Genomic DNA, 13,505 nt, shown 5'->3' on the forward strand with positions numbered 1-13,505 from the left:
TTGCATTCCAATATCTCTTCAAGACATCTAATTTTGCTTTGCCTATTACTGTTAACGCAAAAAAAAAGAAACTATTACTGCAGTGGTGGGACCATTTAGTTGTCAAAAACGATTTCTATCCTGATCAATTAGTTTTTATTAGTTTTTAAAGCAAGATGATATAAACGTTATTAATGCTAGGCCTACCCACATGACTTTGATCTCTTAATATTAATAATATTAATATTAACAATATTAATATTAACGAACACTACACTGTATGCACACCATTACAGTTTATCAGATGCTTCACATTTTAGAATAGTTTAGTACAGTTACAAGACAGTAACATATTCGTTAAAATGCACCTAGCAAACACATGTTTAATTCTTGTATGCATCTTGACAACTAGACGATATTCTAGCTCAATTCATTACATGACAAAATTGTACCCTAACCGCTGCTTCATTTTGAAAAAATACATTATATGACTTTTAAAATAACTTAAGTTGTCTTCAGTAAGTAAAAATGCATATTGATGATTTAAACGTATTACTATTATTGAATACGAAGAGATATGTCCTTTCAGAAATTACATCGTAACTTTAGTGTGTGTGTGTGTGTGTGTGTGTGTGTGTGTGTGTGTGTGTGTGTGTGTGTGTGTGTATATATATATATATATATATATATATATATATATATATATATATATATATATATATATATATATATACATTCTTTATACAATTAATACAATATATCCAATGCTTAATGGGATGAAAAGCGTATTTAATTCACAATGCTATTTATTTCAAAATAATATAACATACTTTAACAATTCTATGACAATAAACATTGTTTTGAAGCAGATTTTTACGTCGTCCAGTAACCAATGCGTTCGGTATCTGTTCACCCCAAACACACACTCACTCATCATATAAAATGTCATGTCATTTCCACAGTGCCAAATGTCCAAAAAGAAAGAATTAGACAACATAGGTGAAAATGAGAACGAAAGAAATAATAAATATTATAATACAACCTAACATTCATTCGTAAATGATCGTCTTAGGAGCTGATGCAATGCGAGAAAAAAAAAAACGTATAAAGGAAGATATAATGTTGAATATCATAGCAAACTAAATCTGCAGAAAAAAAGAAATAAAGACAGCAAGGCAGTCTCTGCCCTAATTTGTAGAATGTGATTGTCCGATGGAGCTGTTCTGCTCCCCATCACCTAATCTGTTCCCAAGACGGCTTGTTAACGTTTGGCAGCAAGTCTCTGCGCTCATAGTATGATCATGAATTCAACATTCAAACCTCCTTCTTACATAAATATCACTTGCTAATTTTCAGCACATCTGCACAATTCAGCTTGTTACATCAGGACATCGACTTCAGAGGACAAATAATTATAATCCACAGTCAGTTAACACAATCCCATGGTTTAACATTTTTATAACGCTGGAAACCTAACAAAGGCTTGACAGAGAATTCTACTAAAAATTATAATAAAGCTTTAAACCATATTTTGTAATTACACCATCCATCGTGTCGGTAAAAGTTCGTGATTCTTTGTAAAGACTGTTTTTGTGGCTTTTTTGACATTATGTTTTCAAGTTTTCATGTTATAATGCCTTATGGGGCGTGTGTGTGTGTGTGTGTGTATATATATATATATATATATATATATATATATATATATATATATATATATATATATATATATATATAGATAGATAGATAGATATATATATAGATATAGATAGATATATATATATAGATATAGATAGATATATATATATTTCAAATTTTATGTACGCTTAACAATGCTTTCTGTGGTTTAGCATCATTGTAGCTAAATAATGTTTTAAGCATTTGCTTACAAGCTAATCCTTCTTACAGGTGCGACACAGTTTTCATGCCTGAGAATGCGATCGTTTCTGTATGGACATTGTTGTTCGTACATTCCTTTAAGCAGCAGAGATATTTTTTTTTTTTTAATAATGGTTCCGTCTTGAAGTGTGGTCATGACAAGTCACGTAAAATAAATTAAACTTCATATTTTGACACCGATACACGGCATTTAATTTGAAGACCTGAGTTTTATCTAGTTAAAGGTACTTCTTCTCTCTGATCCAGTGAAACTGCGGAGGTTTTGCTTAGCACAGACGGCGTAAAGGCCAGAAAGCTATCAGTCCTGCTGGTGGATGAACAGGTGAAGTCTGCTCCCGAAGACCTCTGAGACAAGCCGTTAGACTGGCTAGAATGACAGGCTAGGCAGGAACACTGGCTTCCCCCAGCGCCGCTGAGTCCGTGTGCAGATGAAGGGTACAGAGAAGGGTGTCTGAATGCACACAGCAGCTCTGGTCTTGGGTAAGGGTGAGACAGGACCCTGAAGGTATCTAATGGTCTCAGAGGGGTACTGAAAGGAGTTGCTGAAGCTGCGCTGGCACCCATAGCCATGTGTGAATAATACGGAAGGGGCAGGTGGGAAGGAAAAGGATAAGGCAAGTTCCCGGTGGCCGCTGCATGGCTCATCATGTAGGTGTAGAAGGCAGGATCCGCAGGGTGAGGCCAGGTCAGAGCCAAACGCTGCCTCTTGTCTTTCATTCTACGATTCTGGAACCACACCTGCAAAGAAAATGGAAGACATGTTTTTAAGAATCCCTTTATTTATTTATTTATTTATTTACAATTTGGTGTATTAAAAAAAAAAATCAGTGGATACAAAAAAATAATGGCAGAAATAAAAATCTAGACTGGTGTATTTTTTTTTTATTTTATTTTTGTTATGTTTTCTTATTTCGTGGTTTTCAGTCATGTGTTCAGTTGCCTCCATTGCTGGGCTAACAATTACTGTTCTATTTGTGTCTGTTTTATGGGTGAGGTATATTAGTTATTGCATACAATCCCACACATGTGTTCTCTTATTATAAACTGCTGTATTTATTACAAATCATATTTCTGGGCGTTAACACACTGGCTAAAAAATGCATTAGAAACAATGATTGTATTTTATTTAATTTGATTCAGTTATGACTTTTCATGCGCCGAAATAAACCAACGTAGTAGTTTAAATACATGAAATTTTGTGGTAAGGTATTGTACATTAAATATATAGTGCACTTTTGGAATGTGGTGCAAAGCCCTCAACAATGCTAAAATCGAAGGCTTTTATGCGGTCGTGCAAGCTTTGTATTTAAACATAATGAAATTCACTTTGGCTTATACATTTTGAATACATAAAATGCCCTCTGGAGCTCTTTAATTGCTTACAATTTCTGACTTTTTTTTTTGGGGGGGGGGGGGGGGGGGGGGGGCTAAAATGCATCTCATTTGCATCTGTAGCTTTTGTTTCTTTAGAATCCCCAAATATGTGTATTAATTTTACCTTAATAGTTGTTTCAGGAAGATTTAAGGCAGCTGCCAGTTCACACCTCCTTGGTCTGGACACATAATTTTCCCGGTAGAATTCCTTTTCCAGCCGGCCGATTTGCTCCCGTGTGAAAGCTGTCCTGTAGCGTCGATCTGCTGCGCAGGCCGCAGAGCTCTGAGAACTGCTCATCCCGGCATCAACACCGCTTCCATGGTTACTCAGGGAGTCCCCGGACTGACCTAGAGTTGACCACAGGTAAAAGATGAGCACGATTCAAAACTAGAGCAGAAATGTATTCTTTCTTTCTTTCTTTCTTTCTTTCTTTCTTTCTTTCTTTCTTTCTTTTGAAAGACAATGCTATATTGTCAAAAGGTTGAATCAAATATTTAGCTTAGTTACACAAAATTAGCCTACTACAAATAGGCCAAGTATCTGAGCATTTAACGAGTTGTTTCAGAAACGACAAACTTGGTCCCATCATAAGTTAACCAAACTCACTAATAAACCATTTTTCATATTAGCAGCAATGATAATACTGATAAATATGTAAGCACCTTTTATGCAATTAAATGTGTGTGTGTGTTAAATAACTGTCTTTTGTGCGAAATAACATAAATACAACAGTTATAATTAACAACATCTAATGTTATAGAAATTACGATTTTCAAACATGTTTCGTACATCACACGATTCGCATACCCGCAGAGGCAGTTTGGGTGGTTCTGACAGAACTAACACATTAAGATAAATATAGAGGCACTTTTCTGCTAATTTACAGAGGATAATTCTATTAGCTCATAAAACTGTTTTTGGTGGCAGTAGGATGTCACCATTTGCTTTCAAATGCAGCAACTTCTTATTGTCCCTGTGTCTATACAGCGACTACTTCCGAAGTGGCGCCGGGGAGACGCTTAGGTGACAAGGTAAGGGAGCAATGGTAAAGGTGTTAATACAGCCCGGTGCAGCTTCTTTAGAGTCCTGGAGTCAATAATCATTTAGCGGTCTTTTAATGCGGTTTCCGTAACTCGTCAAAACCAAATAATTCAGGTCATGAAAAATAATGTCCCACACATTTGTAGTCTATGCAAAGTAGCTCTAGTGATAATTCATAAACATAAACACCTCCCCCCCCCCCCCCCCACACCTAAAAAAAAAAAAAAAAACTAAAAAAAACTTGATGACAAAACTATTGATGTCTGCATTAAAGGAAATAGCCTATAGGCTATATAAACCCGATCTATATCTAAATATAAATTAAATAATACGTTATAATGCATGCAATCCAATGTAAAACACAAGTGTTATCGTCTGTAAATACGGAACATGTCTAAAACATCAGTGTATCAGGTTAGAGATCGTGATGCTATTTCAGGTAATATTTGATATGCAAAATATTATGATAAAATACAAATATATGTGGTATTTTCTTGTCACAGCGTTTAAACACCAATACGTGCAACACAATATATTACACATATAATACACTACACCTTTCGATACCATCTTTACCTTTGCTGTTTGCATAATCCATATTTCCGGATGTGCAGTCCGGAGTGCAGCTGACATCTATTTCTTCATAAAAATCAGACTCGGTGTCTGAGCTGCTGTGATGCCCTTTGTTAGAAAGTAGTTCTGACTGAGGTTTGCCCTTTGGTGAAAGAACTCTACCCGGCCTGATATCAGTGCGTGCACCGCTCCTCACATCCTCCACCTCTTCATCCCCTCTTTCTCGTGATAACGGCACAGACCTGGGGCTTAAACCGTTCCCGTGGACCATTTTCTCCTGTGGTTCTTGAACTGGGCTTCCAACTGCTTCTGACAAATTGGGCCCTATCTTGCCAACTAGCGTGCCAAGTTGACCTCCCTCCGTGAACATTACCATCTCCTTTCTGTTTTCCATTATGGATGTAGTGCGAACGCCAAGTCTCAAAGAAAACAAGCTTTAACAGGAACACACAAGCAGCAAATGGGGGATGTGCTGACCTTATGATGTGAACACTCCACTGTGCCGCTCCGGCTCTGGGAGGGATCCCCATTGCCCTCTTCTTTCTAAGCTGTCATTCTTAATGTTGTAGTCGTCACTGCCGTACGACTGGTGACGCCACTCATTGATTTTAAGTGGATAAATAGAAACAGCTATTAAGATGAAAGGGGACCTGAGCTAATTGCTAAAGTCGGACGGAAAACTGAAGCGTAAAAAATGCAATAGAGTACAAGCCAAAAAGAAAACCTATAAAAACATCTGAGGTCCCCGCAGAACTACTCTTAAAAATAAACCTTTTTCACATGTAGCTTTGTTTGCACTACCTTCATTTATTATAGATCAGAAGAGGTGCTAATATGAAGTGTCAGTGTGTGTATGCACATTTTGTTCTGAACGTTAATTTTATATTGCCACTCATATGGAAAGGAGTTGGAAATGAAATGGCTTGTGTTCTTTTTTTATTTAAATTTACAAAATGTTCACACCCCATTCTGAATATCAGTGACATGCACATCTAAGAGCACACTTTCGTTCTGTTAATCAGCTACATATTAATGGGTTTGCTTTGGATATGCGGTATATCATTATTACACCAAAGAAGAATGTATTTAAGATATGCAACATATATTTGATTTCATAGTAGACTCTGTAACTGGATATGCGTGCTTTTGTTGGTAATTTGAGTACGAATGAAATACACCTACTTCAAAATGCGCTGAACGTTTTTTCAGTTTAATCTGTGGTTATTTAGCTGTACAGTTTATATTTAGATTCATTTGGTTATGCAACACAATCACTGTTTAGCAGTAACCTTTATCTCTTTGTTATGTTTTTGTTGTAATAATAGTTTGTACACGGACTACACATACTAATAGCCTAATAATATATATAAAAAGCAAATTTGAAAACCATAACGTTTATAACTCTGTAATAGGCTTCCCCGGTTGTATTATGTTCTTATAAAAATCAAAATAATACATTTAGATTGAAAATGAATAATAATAATAATAATAATAATAATAATAATAATAATAATAATAATAATAATAATAATAATAATCTTTAAGAAGGCTAGATATAATACATTTATTGCATATGCTAAATTGAAGAAAAAAATAATACATTTATAAATGCTATTTTATTTACTCAAATGCTATTTTGTATTAAGAGCTTGATGAGAATGATTCTCTGTATTTAAATCTAATTAAGATTAATTAACCAGGCCGTGTTATGTAAATGTGCTTCTGGGGTCTACAGATGCTGAGGGTTTTAAAAGTCATGTCAATGAAAAAATGCAATTGCTATTGGAAATAGTTTTTTTTTTTGTTTTTTTTTTAAACCTGTATTCACTGAAGCAATTGACGTGGTGTAGATTAATAAAGCTAGGTCGGTTGGCATACAAGAACAATAAATAAATAAAAAATCTATGCAGCTTAGAAACAATAATGTATAATGAATGCGGTTTATATGTACTTACACAAACGCAATACAGATGCATATTTAATACGTTTGTATTTAAAAAAAAAACTACTCTTGGTTAAGTCGGTTACTTGAAATGATTACGTCTACATTATACATAATCCATGTAATAACCATGTGCGTGAAACATTCCGATGTCTATATATACTGTACCAGCATCCGATTCTTTTCATTGTCTTTTACTGCATTATTCTTCTTGTTGTCCTGCAAAGTAGATGCCTTTCAATTTATTTCGAATTTTCATCAGGAAGCCTTTGTGGAAAGAAAGGGTTCCACAGCGCCACACAAGGATATTAGTATAAAATACATGCACACAATAAAGGAACAGATTACAATGGACGACATGCCTTTGATGCCGTGGTTACAGTCTGGTTATGTGAATTCAAATAGGGCCTTACATTCATTTTTGAAAATAAAAGGATGAGCTTGATTTTCGCAGTGACAGCACAACGCACTGGTCGTGTGCACATATATATGCAGAGGCTGTCCTTTGTAAATCACGTATGCAGTTATTATGCTTTCAAAGCCTAGTCAAAATAACACCGTATTGACCATTTATTGAGCGGTTCAGATCATTCAAACGGGTGAATATTCCACGGTAAAGTTACAAAATTGAGAAACCGGAACATTAGAAGTGCCGAGCACAACATACATTATATTGACGTCCTTTGGTCAATTCTGTAAATGAACATGCAGGGGAACCAAGACTGGACTAGCCTCGGCGCTTTGGAAATATCATATTATATTACTTAGATTTGAATTCTGAGAAACATCTGGTTTTGGCTTAAAAAATTGTGAAATGTGTTGTTTAAAATCTTCTCCCTTGCTTTATCGCCACTAGGCTACTGTCCGCCAGGTGTGCTGTGGCATCCAGCCGCTTCCAGGTACTCTGAGTGCTGAATCTTAGAAACGCGTTAAACGCCAGGGGTGCCGAACATAACACTGGAGTTCAAATGCTATCACAAGCATAATAGAACCTATGTTCACATGTCTATCATCCGAGGAGAGATCTGATCGTCGTCAAACAAGTAACATTACCACAGGCTGATCCAATATGAATCTGTAACTATGCAAATGATGCACTATGATTAATCGGATCACTTCTTCACGCAACAACGCCAAGCTGAAATCAAAAGCTGCACTTTATCATGGTTAAATAAAGCGCATTGTTTCAGTGTATTATGCGCATCTTGTTTTAAACTTTAAAAAGTAGGCTTATAATTGAGAAAGCCTGACTAATTGAGCATATTAAAGCGATATATAAATGTATATAAAATGCAAGCGTACATGCATGCATACATACATACTCTATAAATTAATATACGGTAAATTAAATTGCCATGTCATAGGCCTACAAATATGTGTATGTTGTGTAATGTTAATTCAACCACATTTGCTGGCTCCATATATATATATATATATATATATATATATATATATATATATATATATATATATATATATATGGTCTGATGTTCCACCTTTGCACCAGCATGCTATAAACACCAATTTAGCGTTATCTCAGTACAATTTAATTTAATCAGATATTTTAAACTGAACTTTTGGTGTAGTCAAAGCTAAATCCGTGCATCTGAGTTGCCAAACAACGTGCAATGGTCTTAATTTTGCAATAATATCGCGTGTAAAACAATATGTGCAGTAAAATACACAAATGCATGCATGTATTAACCGCACCATTATAGTATATTGCTTGAAACAACTCCGAGTAACTTTTCGACTTTTATTTTGCTTGACATTTTCGAAAGATTTCTACAAACTGAAATCCTAAAGTCTCGCCTGTTGAATGCATGTGAATGAAACCCGTTTTACATGTGTTCAGACATGTTTGTCCTTTTTGGAGTATAGGCTATACCTTTATGGCTAGGGGGAAGTTAATCATTATAATTCTTTGTGTTGAAGGATCACACATATTTAGCATTTTTTATAACTAGTTATTCACCGCACTAAAGAAAAGTCCGACACATTTGAAGAAAAACTGTAGTGCATGAAATAGCTTCCCGCTGGAACCCATAATCACAGAACACTTTAGTTTACAACCATTTTTGTTTAGGATAGTGTTATGGATGCCATCTACAATATTAGAAATACTACTACTACTACTACTGCTACTACTAATAATAATAATAATAATAATTAATAGGCTAGGTTTCATTATGTCTGTTGTTTACAAAAAATGCAATTCCTATTAAAAAAGTGGTTAAATTAACACTACATGTGTTAGTTGCCTGATTTTTATTGTTTTATCACCGATGCTATTTTGCTCCAAATGTGTTTATGATACGTGTTATAATGCATCAGCACAGGTAATGCACACAAACTGAGGGACCTCATAATCTCAGACCACTCTGGCAAGCAGTAGTTACTAGAAGTGGAAAAACGGATACATTTGTGTAAAATCAACAATTTAGGAGATTATATAAAAATGAAATCAGAAATATCTACAAAAGAGATAGATTGAGACAGAAATACGATCTGTACATAAGGGTCCTTTTTTTTTTTTTTAACAATTACCCTAAACATTTCGAATATGCAAACTGATATATATATATATATATATATATATATATATATATATATATATATATATATATATATATATATATATAAAATAAAAAACGAGGTGCTCCTGTTTTCTTTCGATCATTCCCACAAGAGAAGCACTGAGAACTGAATGAGTGTTTTAAAGAAGTGCGCCTTTAAAGAAATCCGTGTGTTCCGTGGCTGGATATTATTACCTCTTCTCTGGGGTCGATGCTAATTGTGCACGCCTAATTAAACTCCTTGTTCTTACACCTGCTGACAGACAGGCAGTGAAAACGCGTTTTCGTGTTACTTCTGATGTTGCCCTTCAGGGCGGAACATAATTGAACATAAACATGCTTTTCATTTACCAATTCAAACGAGTAAATCATTTAGAGAACAAATCAATATGAAAAAGACATAGAATTAAACTAGTTTTGATTCTGTATCTCAGAGCAATTTGTGAAATGATTTGAATAGTTGCCCATTACAGCTATTTATGTGGTACTTATCCTTTAATCGAAAGGAGGGAGAAAAAACGAGGCAACCGTAAATTAGCAATATCCTAAAGGCAAACTCCTGTCTTGAATTCTACACATTACTCATTTCAGATAAAAGAAAAACCTTCAAGAAAAATGAAGAAATAAACTGTAAAAATGCATTATATAATACATTTGGATGGATTTTAGATTTTGTAAAACAAACAAACAAACAAACAAACAAAACAAAACAAAAAAAAAAACACTATAAAGCCCTTCATTAAATTATATTGGTTATGTGTAAACCAACAGACATACTCAATGGTCAGTCTTCTTAAACTGATAGCTTCTGTAAAAATAACTGGGTTAAATCCCCAGTATTATTTACAAAGGAGATATGCGTCACCTCGAAATGACTTAAATACAAACACTCTCATGCGGACACGAAGAGTTATTGGAAATTACTAGGAGAGAAATTGGATGAGGTTTACGTATTGGCCAGTAAGCACATTATAAGCTCCTAAATATTGGAATGAATACACTACTTTTGGTATAAAGTGAAAAGCTGCGGACATTTTTGATGACATTTTAATTTGTATTGTCATCAAACACGCAGAGCTGTTTAAATATGGTAAAAAAAAAAAAAAGCGTTAAAGTCGAGTGTCTAAAGTGCAATTCGATTTGGCATTTAGGGTGAATGTTTGTATTGATTTGAATGGTCAGGTGCCAAGTATGCGTTTGTCCGGCTATCATGGAAACAACTGTCCTTTTGCGCCCTCGCCTGTCGAGAGAGTGGAAGTCGTTTACTGTCTGAAGCTGAGACTCATCTTCATGCTTAGAGCATTACGAATGTGCTTTCTCCCGAAGTTCGTTCTGTTACAGCAGGGAGTTTGCCAAGTGAGAATTTGTACCGCTTTTTAAAATGCATTTATGTTTAGAACTCTGAAACTCTAACAGGACTCCGGTGATGGAGCACTAATGTATATTTGGTAAGCAGTAAACCACAAAATACCACCAAAACAAACAAACAAACAAACAAACAAACAAACAAACAAATACATTGTAAGCCTACATTGCATTTGGACGATGAAAGAAGGTCACCGGGCTTGTAATCTGAAACTTTGAATGCATGTGGTAAGGTATGTCATTACCAAGAATAAACAAAAATGTTGTTTATATGTAATACAAATGATAAATATTTGTTCTATATAAAATTATTGTAAAATTACAATGGCCATTCAAGCAAACAGAAAAGAAATGACTGCAGGTAACCATTATGCCAACTATAGATTTTAAGAATGTTGTAAATAATTGTTCTCGAATTCTTCGTGTTAAATGCTAGGTTATACAACCACACTTGTATTACATCTGTTTCGCATTATGCATTATCCTTGCAGTCTCAATTGACACAGCTTTTAAGGGGGGAGTGGAAAATGAAGTTCTGAAACAAGTCAAATTGAAACATTTTTTTAAATCCCTATATATATATATATATATATATATATATATATATATATATATATATATATATATATATATATATATATATATATATATATATTTATATTTATCCATGGGTCTAGATTTCTTTATTTGGTGTCCACTTTTCACTATAAAATTCACAACTAAAACACATAGACACTTTCAATTTTCTTCTGTCACCGACTGGTCTTCCTACAGTATTGCCAATACATAACCTCTTCTATAACAAACAATCCTCCCAGCAACAGCGTCAGTTATCCACGTAGTGGTGGATTGGTGTAACTACAAGCTAACAAGTTTCTTTTTGGTTTTTATCCCGATTCGATTAGATTCCTGATATGCATTACAAATGTACTGTATGTGGTGTATAATAATATACACAAAAAACTAAAATAAGTTTAAGAAATAAGAAATAGCCAGCACAGATAGGCAGCAGTGTGGAGTAGTAGGGGCAGCAGTGTGGAGTAGTGGTTAGGGCTCTAGACTCTTGAGCAAGGTACTTTAAAAATAATGTGGTATCTTGTCGCCCTAGATAAGGGCGTCTGCTAAGAAATAAATAATAATAATTAAGTGAACTAATAATAATAATAATTGTTAAAAAGGCTAGATGTTTATAGATAATTGTTTATTACACAATATGTTCTGCATGTTGGCATAATGCTAAATTTATAATTTCTAAATACCTACAGTGAGGCTACTATTTATAAAGCTTGTCAAGGCATTAAAAACAATAGACTTCATCCAATTAGCAGGCCTGTCAAAGTACAGCAGCCTCTATAATTTGGATTCAATTAGTGCAAACAAATATGGTCACATTCAATTGGATAAACATACATATTTCCAGCTAAACAAATGACTGTTAGCTGCAGTAAGCTACCAAAACAATAAATACTGTTAAGCTTACAACAATTTCATGGTGTATAAGAATTGTGTTTAATATAGTTAAAAACTATAACTTTCTATACAATTATGGAATTCTATCTGGTATACACTATTACAGTAAGAGACAACAGATGGCACTGACCTCGCTGTACTCATTCCACAGTCTCACAAAAACATGAGCATGCAGAATATGCTAAATTCTTAACTGCATATAGCCCTGTCTTCTCGTTTGAAAGGGGTATACTGTTTCTGATTAACTGAGTAAACAAATCACTTTTGCATAGACAATGGTACTGACTTGAAAATAATTGAAGGCATAAACAATCCCACCACTGTTTTGTGGTATCATGAGTTATTTTTACAGGAACTATTTAGGACTGAGGGCACTGTAAGGTTTTAAGGTTATATATATATATATATATATATATATATATATATATATATATATATATATATATATATATATACATATATATATATATATACATATATATATATATATATATAATAATCATTAAATGCTCTCTCCCAGCGTAGCTTTGTTACCCGACAGAAACCGATTCTCACAACAGACAGTTTGGGTTGGTGTCTGCTTCTATCACAGCAGTTGGGACCTCAGGCGGAGGACCCCTTGGTTATTATTATTGTGATCACAGGTATGAAACACAGTCAAGCCAGCTGAGGCTGGTTCTGATCTACAAAGACTTCGGCTGGGAGACTCCAAGGAAGGGGGGCTGGCTTTGTACTGTATTTAACCTCTGTATTTCTGTACTTCAGTCCTCTTTATCAAACTCACCTGACAGTGCTGAAGAGTCCTGTAGAACTGAACTTTCAGTATTGTTTTGTTTTAAGATCTGTATGTGCAAACTGTTTTATTGAAAATCACATCAAGAGGACTGGGTTTATTATTTTTGAGAAATAAACAAACCTTTACAGCACCATTAATGATTTTTAATTATTAGTGGTTTTAAATTTGAATTGTTTATTACAGGATTAGCATTATGGTTAATTATGATTCAGTATTATGCTTGATTTATTGTTTGAGTAAATATGATTCTAGTCCTGCAGTATATTTAATGTACAGTGCCTATAGAAAGTCTACACCCCCTTGAACTTGTTTCACATTCAGATTATAGAGACGTGCTCAAATTTGTTGGTACCCTTACAGCTCATTGAAATAATGCTTCATTCCTCCTGAAAAGTGATTAAATTAAAAGCTATTTTATCATGTATACTTGCATGCCTTTGGTATGTCATAGAATAAAGCAAAGAAGCTGTGAAAAGAGATTAATTATTGCTT

The 13,505-nt window shown here is 34.3% G+C and overlaps 1 protein-coding gene across 1 annotated transcript; it reads right to left on the reverse strand.

The window, feature by feature from the left end:
• Positions 1-1,784: 1,784 nt before the first annotated feature.
• Positions 1,785-5,402, reverse strand: LOC117435434 (homeobox protein XHOX-3-like). Its single transcript, XM_034058581.3, has 3 exons — positions 4,868-5,402; positions 3,374-3,597; positions 1,785-2,613 (listed from the first exon to the last, which is right to left on the reverse strand). Exons 1-3 carry the CDS (start codon positions 5,256-5,258, stop codon positions 2,086-2,088), a joined length of 1,143 nt encoding a protein of 380 aa, XP_033914472.2. The 5' UTR covers positions 5,259-5,402; the 3' UTR covers positions 1,785-2,085.
• Positions 5,403-13,505: the final 8,103 nt, after the last annotated feature.

The sequence above is a fragment of the Acipenser ruthenus genome, chromosome 3 (genome assembly GCF_902713425.1).
Source record: "Acipenser ruthenus chromosome 3, fAciRut3.2 maternal haplotype, whole genome shotgun sequence".
Taxonomy (NCBI): Eukaryota; Metazoa; Chordata; class Actinopteri; order Acipenseriformes; family Acipenseridae; genus Acipenser; species Acipenser ruthenus.